Source organism: Equus asinus, chromosome 30 (assembly GCF_041296235.1).
Source record: "Equus asinus isolate D_3611 breed Donkey chromosome 30, EquAss-T2T_v2, whole genome shotgun sequence".
NCBI lineage: Eukaryota > Metazoa > Chordata > Mammalia > Perissodactyla > Equidae > Equus > Equus asinus.
Genome location: NC_091819.1, coordinates 19,628,311 through 19,643,492, shown reverse-complemented (window position 1 = coordinate 19,643,492; position 15,182 = coordinate 19,628,311). Strand labels below are relative to the sequence as shown.

At 41.8% G+C, this 15,182-nt stretch overlaps 1 protein-coding gene across 1 annotated transcript in view; it reads right to left on the bottom strand.

Annotated features, from left to right (window-relative positions):
- The window catches only part of RAB3GAP2 (RAB3 GTPase activating non-catalytic protein subunit 2), a 100,446-nt gene that overhangs the window by 3,929 nt on the left and 81,335 nt on the right, over positions 1 to 15,182 (bottom strand). Inside the window, exons 25-33 of the mRNA XM_014838706.3 lie at positions 13,865 to 14,038; positions 13,662 to 13,768; positions 10,538 to 10,604; positions 9,031 to 9,101; positions 6,504 to 6,539; positions 5,219 to 5,293; positions 4,692 to 4,910; positions 1,131 to 1,220; positions 401 to 622 (exon numbers count right to left, since the gene is read on the bottom strand). Of these exons, the coding sequence (XP_014694192.2) occupies positions 401 to 622; positions 1,131 to 1,220; positions 4,692 to 4,910; positions 5,219 to 5,293; positions 6,504 to 6,539; positions 9,031 to 9,101; positions 10,538 to 10,604; positions 13,662 to 13,768; positions 13,865 to 14,038 (1,061 nt within the window). The remainder of the gene's footprint in view (positions 1 to 400; positions 623 to 1,130; positions 1,221 to 4,691; positions 4,911 to 5,218; positions 5,294 to 6,503; positions 6,540 to 9,030; positions 9,102 to 10,537; positions 10,605 to 13,661; positions 13,769 to 13,864; positions 14,039 to 15,182) is intronic.

The following is a 15,182-nucleotide window of genomic DNA, read 5'->3' as shown; positions in this document are numbered from 1 at the left end:
TTCCTTGGGGCTCACCTCTGACACCCTGTTGTAAAAGCTCCTGTTTATTCACACAATCCTGTTCATTTTCTTCACAGTATTTATCACTCAGTAGAAAACAGCAGACTTTTCTGCCCCACCAGCAGACTATCAGGTCCGTGAGGAAGGAACCATATCTGTTTTGTTGACTGCTCTGACCCCGTGCACAGAACAGGCCTGGCACCCTGCAGAGTTTACTATAAACATTGACCAGAAACAGGAATTTGACTCTAGTTTTATATTTTAATATTCTGTTGTTCTATTTTTGTGCATAGAGATTCAAAGGAAAAGCAACAAGCTGTACTGGAGACTTGACTGATTTTTCACTCTCGCTATCAATTTCATCCCTCGCGCCCAGTGACACTCCTGGGGTGATGATTACCTCTTCTCCTAGGTGGTCCACTCCGTGGTTGTAGAGTTCCCCCACATAATGCCTTCTAACGACATCCTCACTGACTTGAAGGTGATGGGCCAGATCCACGGCCAGAAGCGGCCAATCTTGGTCTTTCCCGAAAGGAGCGGCCGGTGCCTCTTCCGGGGAATCTTTGTCCTTTGCAACTGAATGTTGAGCCTGGACAGCTGCACTAACAACTTTCAGCAAGAACTTGAAAATGGAGAAGAGACACAACAACGTCTTGTTAATATGTTTATTAAAAAATATCTAATTCAGGGGCGGGCCCCGTGGCTGAGTGGTTAAGTTTGTGCACTCCACTTCAGTGGCCCAGGGTTTCGCCGGTTCGGATCCTGGGCATGGACCTAGCACCGCTCATCAGGCCATGCTGAGGCAGTGTCCCACATGCCACAACTAGAAGGAACTGCAACTAGAATATCCAACTATGTACTGGGGGGTTTTGGGGAGGAGAAGGAAAAAAAAAAAGATTGGCAACAGATGTTAGCTTTGGTGCCAATCTTAAAACTAATTCAAAGCAGTTTTTGGCTTTTCTGTCAATTAGAGTAGCTTTCCATTAAAATTGTTTAATTATGAAAAAAGAACACATAATTTAAAAGGAAACTAGCTCTCAAGAACACCTTATAAGTGGTCATCCTTTAAAGGTTAGCTAGATTTTTGCTTTACAATTTTTCCAAGAAAGAAAACTCGATAACTAATTTACCTGTTGTCGTACAGAAATAAAATTTGGATCCATTTCCCCACTAGGTAATAACTGAATTGAAGTTAGATCCTTGAAAAATGCATTTTTCCCCTAAAAAGAAAGAAGAGACCAAGAAAACTGATGAGTATGGATTATTATTAAAGGAAGAGGGGAAGGGAAAAAACTAAGTCATTTAATCAAGAATATCTCATGGTTGATTTTTTTCCTCCTTGAACAATAACATTTAAGTATTTTATTCACTTAATTTATAACAACTATCCAGTACGTAGTAGGCATGCTGTAAGGTGGTCCCCAGTGAGCCCCTCTGGCAGTCATGCCTGTGGAATCTCTGTCCCTTGAGTGTAATTTCATAGCTGGTGAGTCACTGCTAGCAAACAGAATTAGGCAGAGATGAGAGCAGGTCACTTTTAAGTTACAGAAGGACTGTGGCTTCTGCTCCAGGTACTCATCCTCTCACTCGTGCTGAGGGAAGACAGCTGCCATGCTGTGAGCTGCCCTATGCAGAGGTGCAGGTGGCAAGGAACGGACTCCTGCCAATAATCACGTAAGCTTGGAAGTGGATTCCCCTGTCCCCACCCCACTTGAGCCTTGAGATGAGACCACAGCCTTGGCCAACACCCTAACTGCAGACTCATGAGAGACTTTGAGCAGAGACACATAGATAAGAGGAGCCCAGATTCCTGACCCACAAAAATGATAAATATTAGTTGTTTTCAGCTACTAAGTTGTGAGATAATTTGTTATGCAATAAAGATAGCTAATACATAGTGTGTACTCTGAATCCTCTCAAAAACACGTGTTGAACTGTTTAAAAACACCTTGTTTAAGAGAACAGATGTGTGTATGAATAGCCAAAACAGAATATCAGGAAATAGGATTTCCGAAGTTCCTTGGAGGGAAATGTAATACAAAGCAAAGAGCACTGGCCTCTAAGATGGAAGACCCAGGTTCTAGTCCCAGGTCCACCACTTCCAACCAGGTTACCTTGGACAAAGGACCCCACCATCCCGGCTCCTGTTTTTTCACCTGCAAACAAATCATCCCAGATATCTTCTAAGGTACTTTCTAGACCTAATCACCTACGAGGGTAGTCATCTACTGAGTGGCCAACTAGGTAAAGCTACTCATCCTTTAGTGATGAGAAACAGCAGACTTCCTAGGGCAACCCAGTGCATTGTGGGCATCACCATTTGAAAGTTTTTCCATGCATTCACCCACAATCTATTTCTCTGTAGCTTCCACCTGGTAATCTTAGATATAAGCGTCCATTTTACATGAGGGCCTCTGAGGTGGAGAGTATGTGTGCACATCTATAATAGTACCATTTATTATTTACTGTGTTCCAGGCTTCGCTAAGCACTTCATGTTGAGTATGTCATTCAACGCTCAGAACTACCATGAGGAAGGCACTGGAATCATGACTTCTGAATGAGAAAGGCTGAGAGAAACTAAACTAAACACCACCGGCAGAGCTGGGATTCTGTTTCACTAGCCAAACGGCACTGCGTCTCTATTTACATAAGAGAGGCACATGACAGTCTTAGGTCACGCCAGCATGACATGGGTTGGGACTAACATCCTTGCTGTGCTTATCCAAGTCTGGACATGTTCTGGTTCCCTTTTCGAGGGGAGTACTGAACTAGGTAGTTTATTTTGGTTTTTCTTAAAAAAAAAAAAACCTAACTTTTAAGTACTCTCCTTTTACAATCTCAAACGAAAGATATAATTCATTCAAAATCTGTATTTACAAATATAAATATTATCTGTTATTTTATTAGGAAGATGAAAATTTGTCACCAGACTTCTAGTCTGCCTTTAAACCGTCGGGATCTAAATGTTAACGTGAATTTCTTGAAACATACAGTATTCTGCTTCTATTTACTCTCAAAATCAACATGTCTAAAATCATTCTGAATGGGCTTCCTTGTAAATGGCCTGCCCAGTCTCGCCAGCTTGAGTTGAATTGAATTTTACCCGCTCCCATCTCCTCCAGCACTAAACCCAGACTGTCATTAGGTCCCTGATTCCTCCCAATCCCTCCATGATTTTAATCGCTTCTCCCCAGTCCATATCCTAATCAACTCCTGACTTGCAATGGTCTCCAAAACCCTCCTCACTTATATCCACTCATCTCTTCCGCATACTGTGGCCATGCAACTTTTCTTTAGCATCTTCATTATAACTGCATCACTCACGGACTGGGCTCCTGTTCTCTGTGCCAGGCATGGCACCAGACACGGGAACATAGTGAAGAGGTGACGAGTTCAGGTAATGTAGACAAAGATTTCGAAGAGAAGGTGACACTTAAGTGATAAATAAATAGGAGTTGGACATAGAAAGTAGTTGTCTGTGAAAATGGAACAATATAAACAAGACACGAAATGATGCAAATGACTGCCTTTGCCGAGGGAGGGACGGTAGCTAACAGTGGCTGCAGCACAGGGTGGAGAGGAACGGAAGGCAGGCAGGAAAGGTAGTTACGGCTGAGGGGAGCCTCCCTCCTCTGGCTCCAGGTTTCCGTGCGGCAGGGCTTCTGTGAGAAGAGCATCCTGCCCCACCCCTCCCTCACTGCTCCCCAAAATGGACTGGGGAATTTGGGAGGAGCTGGGCATTCTCAACAGCACCTGCTTTCCTTCTCCAGGGCCAGGACCCTTCAGGTGTCCCGCTGTGCCCTGGCTGTGCAAGTCTCTCACATAAGGGTAAGAGCTGTGTTCTCCCACCTGGCTTCTGTCAGTAAAAAGCTCAGTAATACAGCTGACCAACTGTCTGAATTTTAATTTTAATCTCTGTCTGAATCCTACGTCTGTCTCTCATTTGGCACCTGAGTGGGAAAGAAATGGGTTTTATGAATTAGCATGGAACTAATATGATTAAGTCTGTGTTTTGGAAAGAAAACTCTGGCAGCATGGCATTGGATGGAGAGAAACAGGAGGCCGTTGTAATAGCCAAGGGAAAGACAATGAGGCCTGAACTAGGGTTACCGTGATGGAGAGGAACGGACGGATAAGATTTAAGGAAGAACTTACAAGAATGAATTTACAATGAAAGGGGGACATGAAGAAGGGAATTGAGCTAGATAACATCAAGGGTCCTAATTGGTGCCAGTGCACATGTGATGACATCATTCATCAACTAGCTAGCCAGGGTCTTCAGGAGGAACAGCAAATTGAGGTCAAGGGTAGGATAGGGGTGAATATGGAGACAGAGCTTAGGCATGAGGTGTCTGAAGTCCCACAACACATTCAAAGATGTTCTACAGAAATATATGCCTCAAACTTGGGAGAGGTCAGGCCTGGAGATACAAGAGGGAGAAAATGAGTCTGTCCAGGAGAACATGCAGAATGAGAAGGGTGGGCAGCTGAGAGGGCAAACCCATGGAATACCAATATTTAAGGTAAATCAGAAGAACAGGGAATCTGAGGGGGAACAGGGAGCAAAGAACCCCACGACGAATAATCCTCCGTAAGTCACAAAAGTACTGAACAATTTCCATTAAGAAAGTGCTGCTGTGCCTGTAAACCCTCAGCTCCACCACGGCTCTGAATCCTTGGAGGTACCTACCTTACTGTCAAAAAGGGAAAGTGGCTTCACACTCTTCAGAGAGAACCTCATAACCGCGTACAAGATGGAGCAGAGGATGGAATGGTGCTCCACCAGTGGGTAGTGGATGTGTTTCTGTTCAAGGGCCAGTTCCACTATTGAGATTGGTCCTTCGACAGCGAGCCACGCATCCTCAGTATCCAGGACAGGCGCTTGCATTTCATCCCTGCTAACATCTGCCTACAGGTTTTGAGAACAGAAAACTGTGTTCAGAATTAGAGAAAGAATAGCTTGCAAATATCTTAATGAGTCTACCAGCAGCAAAGTGCAAACCCATATTTCTTCCCATCCCAAATTATAATAAAAAAGGTAAAATCTAATTCCAATAAGAATCTAATAAGAAACATCGCTATTTTTTAGGCTTAACTCAAAACTTAGAAATGAATCAATGAAAAGCAATCTCTTTCTATAGTCCTTTCTTAAGTCCAATGATTTTCAGAATATTTAATTTCTAGAGACAGTTCAGAATGAAAATATATTTCTTTTACCTCCATTAAAGTCTGAAGAAGATCCAAGCAGCAGCCAAGGAAAGATGTCACTGCTGTGTCACTCATCCCCACATCCTGGTTTTAAAAAGGAACATAATTAGCTCCTGCCAGCAAAACTGCTACAGTTACTCTCAGAAAAATAAAGAACAGAACAGGACACACCTATTCAACTGACTTCCCACAAAGAATAGACAGCAAGAATTTGAAAGTCAAGGCATTAGTACATTTTAATTCCTTTCTTTAGACTTAACAGATTTTAAAATTAGACTTTAAAAAGGATTGTACTACTATGAAGTTTCAAAAATCGGTGTTCTCTGTGTATTGTAAAGACACGGTGCCATCAGTTACCACAGAGGGCGGCACTGGCGCTCACTGTCCAGCTTGCTGAGGCCAGGCGTGTGCATGAAGATACACACACGCAAGAGGCCAACCAAAAAAGTTCTCAGAAAACTGGTCTAGCTTCAGAGCGTCTTTTAGGGACTTAACTGAACCCTCTGAACAAAACTAGAACCCTCAAGCCTGTGAACGAAATACCAGACTAACGCTGTGGGCAACAGGTCGTTCCTGTTGACTCCCTTTAGGGCCTGCCAAGAGACTACTGCATTCACATAGTCTTTTTCAAACTAACAACGAATACAATCCCTGAAGTAAACAATTCAGAGTGTGCGTATAACTGGTCATAGAGCCATTCTTAAGACTGTAACAGAAGAATTCTTCAACAAAGGTGATTTTTGGGAACTAAAGGCCTATAATGGCTGGATTCGTGTGTCCCAGTATTTCTTAAGATATTTGTAATAAGAATATTTCAAAGTTTTGAGCAAAAGCTGGCACTATTAATCACTGACCTCAAATACAAGCCCCAGTATCCATGGACCGGAATATTATTTAAGACTATTTGTACAATGGTTATTACATTTAAGTAGATTAAACTCACTACTCATATGAATCTACTTCAATTTGACGTTGGATGCTTCCACTATAAATCCCTAATCCAAAGTACAGCAAACATGTGCAGCCAGGGCAGCATGCTCACCTCCTGTCCTCTGTCCAAAGTTGAAGACGGCTTGAGAAAACTTAAACATTCTATCTGACAATCTGGAAAGGTAAATTAACATTGGCCATAGTTCATGACCAGTTTCCTTAATATAGTATTCTCTTTCTATTTTTCTTATCTCATGATGTGTCATCAAAATGGTACAAGGCAAAGTTCACTCCTCCAGTTCATAAGATACCACATAAAGTGCAGGATTAACTACTAGACATCTAGTTCAGGGAATGCACTTACCCTTCGGCATAATCTATCCTTTGGTGATTTTCCAACCTAAGACAAAGGACAGAAAACGCTGTATTTATTTAGTAATTTATATAAAAAGGCATTACTATGGTACAAATAGTAAAAAGTAACCAAATTTTAAAAACATAAATGCAGCTATAAAACCGTGGCAACCTTTCATCCATTAAATTTTAGTTCTACTCATTTATAACACAACGCAACTAATTCTATGGGGGAACCTAAAAATATATTATGAAAAATATGCCACACTGGACTTACAAATAATCCTTTTCAAAAATAAATATTCTCAAACTATTAAATATGAACAACTTTAAAAATCTGGTCCTTACTTTGTATAATCAAAGAACTGTTTTGCCTTAAAACTCAGAACCAAACTCAAGGTTCTAAATAAACAGCAGCTAAGAATTTTGCTTGTTGATAAAGATCCACAATTTTAAAAGGTCAGAACGAAAAAAAGACAATCTAAAGCAGACATAAGACATATTCCTAGCTCAGAAAATCAATTGATTTCCTTGATTCAATCAGTACTTAATAAGAGTCTACTGTCAAGTTTATATAAGGTAATAAGTGGGAGATAAAAGTTCTGCCCTTCAGCAATGTGACTTGTTAAGACAAGAACTCACAGGGGACAGTGACAGTGGAGGAAGGGAGTCCAGTACAAAGGACTCCTCACCTCATTAGCCCCTGCTGAGATGACTGCACCCGCCTTCCAACACCCAAGCTCGGCCCATCCCAATTCCAACATATTACACCCTCTTGCCAGAATCATTTTTTAAAATGCAAATCTGGACATATTCCTCTGCTTAAAACTGCTCCACTGTCTTCAAGATAAACTAACAGCTGCCATTTACTGAGCCCTCACCATAAGTGCCAGGCCAAGCATATGTGCTAGGCAGTTTACACATAGGATTAGAAAATAATTAGAAAATCCAAAAGTTAGTAGAAAACCCCAAACATGCAGCCTCCACAGGAAACTCTTCCTGCTCCTTCCCACAGCCTGTGCTCCAGCAGTACGAAGCTTCTAGCAGCTCTCTGAGTCCAACACCCTGCCTCACATCTCCAGGACTTTCTGCGGAGGGCGCTTCTGCTCAGCCCTTTTCACTGGTTCACACGCACTTCTCCTCCCTATCAGCTTTTAGACTGTGCGTTCTCTGAGGGCAGGACCGTGCCTGTTATCTCTGCAACCACAGAACCTGGCACAGTCCTTGGCACATAAGGAATGCTTATTATAATAAACACTGAGTGAACAAACGATCATAAACCCTCTGCTTCCTAGTTCAGGCCTGTTCAAACCCAAATCCCAGTTGCGAGGATCATGTGACCATGATGTGAGAACACTGTAAAACTGTAAACAGTAACACACCCATAAAGGCTCTGCGTTATTCTCGCAAAAGACGGGCGGTCGGAGGGGAAGCAGAAGGGAACGACATCATAGAGGCCAGAAGGATGAGTTTCAAGAAAGAAGCAGTTAAGTGGACAAGGAAGACAAGCACACAGGAAAGAACAGTTAGATTTAACTAGAAAGAAATGTTACCCTTAACGTTAAAGAAAGCATTTCAGAGGAGCAGTGGCCTAAAGTGGCTCTGAGCTGTAGTGCTGGTCATGGTTTAGGAATGTCCATCTCTGTGCATTTAAAAGAACGTGCTGTCGCTATGGTGGCAGTTCTCCTGACATCCACCAAACTGATGCCAGATTAACCTACATTCCCGACTGGCCTGCAGAACATCGTGACAAGGCCCCAGCCGCGCTGCTTGAGGCCAGCAGGCTACTCTCACTAGGAGCAGCTCCCACTCCCACCAGCCGAGTCCTGTGCTTACTTGTTTGTTCCCAAATCTACTTATTCTACTTATGCTGCTTGCACCTGTCATTGTAATTATGTAATTTAATTTAATACCTGATGAAATACAAATAAAAAAAAGGAGCTGTTCATATGAATTTTATGTTGAATGCTTTAAAAAGATTTATGGAGAAGAGAGGCTAACCGCTAAGTCTACTGGATTAGATAGAGAGGAAACAACTACAAAGATTAGGGGATGAATTATAAAAATCTAAAGATTTTACCCACAGATTCATCACGACTTCAAAGAAACAGGATATAGAAATCACAGGCAGTGCATTATGGGTGAGGTTGATGTCAGAAAATCAAAACAGAACTGCCGTCAAACCCATTCAAAGAAAACGTCTTGGCCTTATGTCCAAAGGTTGGTGAGTAAGTGCACACTGTATGTTTTAACTTAAAATAAAATGCAAGTCCTTGCTTGAATCAACCTCCAGTCCTAACCTCTTGGGTTTCGAGGCTTTTACAGTATATTACTCTCTTTCGAGGATTGGGGCTCTTCTTCAAGTCATCCAAATGCCAGCACTGGAAATTACATTTAATCGAGCACGAGTAAAACGAAACATCAAATGAAAAAGGGTCTAACAAGGCCCAGTGTAAACAATCTTTCTAACATCAGTCAATTACTTAAGGGAACCAAATAAACAAGAAGTCAGTACATGGAATTTAAAATTGCCTTACCTTATCCATCAAGTACGTAGCAGCTGAAAACCTTTTAACCAAGAATGTGTTCCACATCATCAGCGCAATGCCTATGAGCAAGTCAAGGCAAAGCAGTAAGTAGAATGTGTGTACTTCCACTTTCATCAGACATAAATTACTGTCTTCCTTAAGCTTATAAAACTACATGGGCTAGTTATTTAGATATCATTTCTTATATCTTATGTAATATTTATAAAATTAATTAAAAACCTTTATCTTTAATAAGTATCAGAACTGGGCTGCATAAGAGGATATTCAAATGGCCAATAAGCACAAGAAAAGACTGATATTTTTTCAAAATCATCAGTTTTGAGAGAAATATAAGTTAAAATCACAAAGAGATATCATTACACAACCAACAGAAAGGCTAACTTTCTTTTTTTAATGAAAATACCAAGTGTTGGCAGTGACACAGAAACAACTGGAATGCTCATACATTGCTGGTGGGATAATAAATTGATAAGACTACTCGGAAAACGGTGTGGAAGTGTCTACTAGAGCTAAATATGTGTGTACCCTGTGACCCAGCAGTTCTGCAGAAATGGATAAAAAGGTGTGTTCAACAGCACTGAGAGCAGCTTCAGTCATTGTAGGCCAACACTAGAAACAACCCGATGTCCACCAAATGATTTTTTTCATGTTAAACATCTTTTTCATATGTAGGCCATATTTTACAAATGAACCACTTTAAATGTTTTTTTTTCTTTGAAGAAGGTAAAATCTAAGAGACGAATAAATAAAATAATTTTCAAGTTCCCTTCAAGTAAAATGAAACATTTTAGAACTCCTGCAATCTGACTTTATTCCACCTGCAGGAAGGTGGTGCAGGCGAAGAATTCACCACACAGACATCAAGGCGATGCCCCTCCTACCCGGCCCAACACCTAGTCTCACCACTTAGTCGTCTTACTAAGTTGAGGTGCTGAGCTCCTCCACTAATTCCTGAAGGGGAACCCATCGATCTATTAAATGGAACCAACAACCTGTTTACAATTTTTCAACAACAATTTGTAACATTCTTGCAAGGAGACAGCGGCAGTCCCCATGGGATGGCAGCCAATGGAGAAGATGCACATTTACTACAAGAAGCACAAGGCAGTTTCCGGGGTACAGTATTATCAGGTTCCGGCTCCTGGACTTTTTCATCAGGAATTGTAGTCCTAAGCAGCCCATCCCTCTTTCCTTATCTACCTGTGAACTAAAGGTGGAATCACTGATTCGTGCAGAATATTCTCCTGACTCACACCTAGGAACACTCGTCAGCTTGGGAAACTGATGGGTGGGGACGGAGGTGATCATTACTGCCCCCCGCCCCCTTCTGGAGAGCGTTCCTCCAAACCGTTGAAACAGCCAGCACCTTGCATATGGCAATACACAGTCATGTGGCGGGTGGCGGGACCAAATGAAAAAATTAACAGGAGGTGAATTTAAAGATCCGTGCCTCTTTTGAATCAACCAGTCCTGTTTGTAACACCTGTTTACTCACCATTCTGAACATGTGCATTGAGAATGTGCTTCAGGTGTTCTATTGACCTAACAAAAAAACGTGCTTCCTTACATACAGGGAGAAAAAAAGAAAGAAAGAAAAAAAAGCGTATCATTTAATAGGCGTTTCACATACAAACGGAGAATTCTCACATAAATGTCTGTATAAAGCTACCCAAGAATGTTGTGATAAGAACATGGAATTATTAGGAAAAAGTAATTTTTTATAAGATAATGTCAATTGTCTGTCTTAAATTCACATTATCTATACAGTGATTGATTCCTAGAAACCCCCAGGTCACATATGCTGACATCTGGATTCACAATTTACTGTGGTTTGTACAACACAGTAGTGTTCTCTCCAAAGAATACTTGAATTCACACAGATTTGACAATAATCGGTTAACTTCTTTGCCAATATCATTCATTCATTCATTCCTCAACAAATATTTATTAAGCATCTACCATGCACGAGGTACCCGGGATACCGTGATGAACAAAACAGACCCAACCCTTGCCCTCACCAAGGTTACATTCTAGTGAGGGAGCTAGAGAATAAATATGTAAGTAAACTGTGTGCTATGTTAGTGTAAGTGCCAAGGAGAAAGCAGTGAAAGGAAATATGAAATACCAGAGGGATGTTTGAATTTCAACTCTTCCTGATCAAGGTGGTTGACATATTAAAATTCAAATACAGTATGTAAAACTGATCAAATTATCCAGGTCTTGGCTAAATAACTTTGTGGCCTGTACAAAGATTAAACGCATCCCCTGTGCCAACATATACTGGTGTTGGAAACTCCCCAAAGGGAACTTCAGTTGGTTTGAGCATAATAAGCTGTGTGAGTAAAATGGCGGGATTGGGACAGGGGTTGGGTGAGGCAAGGAGATAAATATTTAACAGGAAAAAATAACAAACAAGAAAAATGGCCACTTATTCTAAATGTAAACAATCCTAATAATAGATGATGATAACACTAATTAAAATTCCAGATACTATGCATGCATCCTTCGAAATAGCTAGTGCTATATATCCCTCATTTACTTTAAGGAGAAAATTGAGAGCAGAGGGATCAGAAACGCTGCTAAAGGTCACACAGCTAATAAGCAGTGGCAAGGAGCTTGAGCTCAGCTCTGTGTCCACAATGCAAACAGCCTTTGGTTTACAAATGAATGCTGTAAAATAAGAGTTTTTTCCTTAAATATCACTTTCTTAGACCTGAATCTGGAATTAATTTACTCAGATTTTAGAAATTATTATGTCCTTGTTCAAGTCCTAACATTCTTTTTTCATGTAGGAAGAATACATAGAGGTCTTTCATGTAGGAGAAATAAGTAGGCTCTCTTTAAGTAGAGAGCCGAATTACGACTACCACTGAGGCTGGAGGGAAGTCAACTGAAGAGGGTTCCCCATCCTAAAGTCACTTACTGTTATTGTCTTCCTTTAATATGTAAATAATTACTTTTTTTTTTTTGGAGGAAGGAAAAGTATTGTTACCGTTAATCTATGAGGATGAATTAGTTCACCAGTGAGATTATTCTTCAAGCGTGCAACCTGATAATCTAAGGACAATAAAGGGAAGAATTTTGATTTGAGAGGGACGATCTCCCAGGGCACTGACTAGGGAGGCCTACGTGAAGGACTTACTGGCAAAGAGTTTGTTTTGCCATCATGTTTTTACATCTTAGGTGATCCTGCCATCAATCTTGAAGGGCTGGCACCTTCATCATTAAAAAGCGGTGGGGGTGGGGCTGGCCCCGTGGCGGAGTGGTTAAATTCTCGCGCTCTGCTGCAGGCGGCCCAGTGTTTCGTTGGTTCGAATCCTGGGCGCGGACATGGCACTGCTCGTCAAACCATGCTGAGGCGGCGTCCCAGAAGGACCCACAATGAGGAATATACAACTGTGTACTGGGGGGCTTTGGGGAGAAAAAGGAAAAAAATAAAATCTTAAAAAAAAAAAAAAAGTGGTGGAGGGAGCTGGCCTCCTCGACTAGTGGCTAAGTTTGGCACACTCTGGGAGCTGGCCTCCTCGACTAGTGGCTAAGTTTGGCACACTCTGGGAGCTGGCCTCCTCGACTAGTGGCTAAGTTTGGCACACTCTGGGAGCTGGCCTCCTCGACTAGTGGCTAAGTTTGGCACACTCTGGGAGCTGGCCTCCTCGACTAGTGGCTAAGTTTGGCACACTCTGCTTCCATAGCCTGGGTTCACAGGTTTGGATCCCCAGCGCAGACCTACATCACTTGTCAGCCATGGTGGCAGTGGCAACCCACATACAAAATAGAGCAAGACTGGCATAGATGTTAGCTCAGGGCTAATCTTCCTCAAGCAAAAAACAAAAACAGGAAGTTGGGCAACAGATGTTAGCTCAGGGCTAATCTTCCTTAGCAAAAAACAAAAACAAAAACAAAAACACCAACCCGGTAGAGAGAGAAAAAAGCAGGTTCAGAGATTCAGTGACTGGCCCAAACCCACACTTTTGTTCAGAAATTCGTCTGGGACCCAAATCCAGGTCCCCTGCTCCCAGCCTGGGCCTTCTCCTTGCACTGCTTCCTGACTGTGAGTGCCCTGGGAGAAAGTGTGGTTACCAAAAGAGGAAGAAAACGATGCCCATGCAGAGGCGAGAGGGCAACAACGCTAACCCTGGACTAGAGTCAGCCCTGCAGGCAATACGGCTTTCTTGATTCTTCTTCGGAGACAAATGTAAGAGAAGTGACGAACCCATACAGGCCTGTCTTAACAATCAGACATGGGTTGGCGTCAGATCTTTCCTCAGGCTTTTATCATGAAGACTAGAATATGAGGAATTTTCTGACGGTAGGCGCTGTCTCATACAGGAACTCAAAAGGAAATAAAAAATACACTTCTTACAATCTAACTAGGAGGAGGGCAAAACACACTGTGTTATACACAGAGAAACCTAGGCTGAAATCCCGGCCCAGCTGCTGACGCAGCCGAGTCCTTAGGGAAGGCACTTGGAGAGGCCCTAGCACAGCTCCTAGTATCCGGACATCCCACAGGGGAACAACCCGGTGTTTATAACAAGTCATTGCATTAAACTGTCTCATGTATGTATAGCATGAGCACAGACACAGAATTAACACGAAAGAGGTAACGAGAAGCTCACCTCTGGGTCTTTATTCCACTGAACAACATACTCCCAACAGCAATGTGCACGCAGCACGTCTAGCTCCAGGCTGCACGGAAACTGCTTGTAGGCTAAACACAGCAAGTCTGCAAGTCAGAAGAGAGGGAGGTTGTAGTCTTTCCTTACTGAAAACAGCCAAATGTCCACTCCGGATTTCACGTTTCTCTGTAGTTATGTATTACCTGGAATGGCTCCCAGGTCCATCTCTACCTCTGACATCTCAAATAAACCTCTTTTAATACCTTCTTTAGGCTCATCTGGGTTTTCTGTATCTCTTTCTTTATTAGCCAGTTTTAATATTTCAGGGCTGAAGTCCTGTTTAAATATCCACTTGGCTACAGTGTCTGCAATGCCACCTATAGTTTGGAGACAAGAAAGAAAATGAACATTTACAGGGCTTGCCAAAGGGAGCCAATACAGTGAACGATCCGCATCTCCTTGTGAGCAGACTGAAGTGCCACGTTCAGTTTTAAGCCTGGAAGTGATGCCCCAAAGCCACAAGACTCACAGTAGCATTATCACATACCACTCAGCTGGTGAGGGCAAGTGCGCCATCTGATACCTTTACACTCTGGTAGAATGTTAGATAACTATCAATGAGTGTGCATACAGACGTCTATGTACCACAGACCTTCTAGGCCCACAAATTCAAAATATACTTTACCTAACAAAGATGAAGGGGCGAGTACATCTTTAAACACTCTCATTTAAACATCAGTGAGAACAGATTGATTAGCACGATATTTATCTAGGCTTCTTAGGGCAATATTACTTTCAATAGTCAACTAATTTGCCTCTATAGGATATTTATGGCCAAAATTCAGCCATGGCAAAGCTAATCAACAAGAGGATGCTATACCATGTTTCAGTGACCAATACAGTCCAAAAATGTATAAATGCAAACAGAAAACATTCATGATGAAGAGTCTCATTTACTACCTAAAACAAACTACACATTCTTCTATAATTTACCAAAACTTTTCCTCTTGTTTGGATTCAAATAAAAACCTTTCCACAAAGAGAAGGCTTCACAGTAAAATCACAATCATCAGTGAAAATACAGGAGAGCAGTGTGCTGGGCGATCTAGTTTCTTATGTTTGGCTTCTGAATCATCTGATTACTCTTACTCTGGAAGCAAGCCCCCATTGCTTAGGTTAGTATTAAAATGCTGTTCCTACAGTTTCACCAGGTGGCAGCACAGAGTGCAGTGAATTTACAGTTAAAAATTTTTACAAGTATTATAAATAATGAGAAAATGAGCTAACCAAACAAAAATCGATAAATTCCTGGGTATTTATAAACCCAGAAATACACTCATTCCAGTATCAAATGCCCCACAGGACTGCTGGGAAGAAGAGGGAGTATGCCAAGATGATTCAAGATTTAAGATGCTTATGGTCCTGCAAGATCTAAGCACAGGAACCCCATGACTCCAGGACAGGAAAAAGTGACCCATCAGAAAGGAGGTATAAAGTTCTGTGGAATGAGGAGGAAGAAGA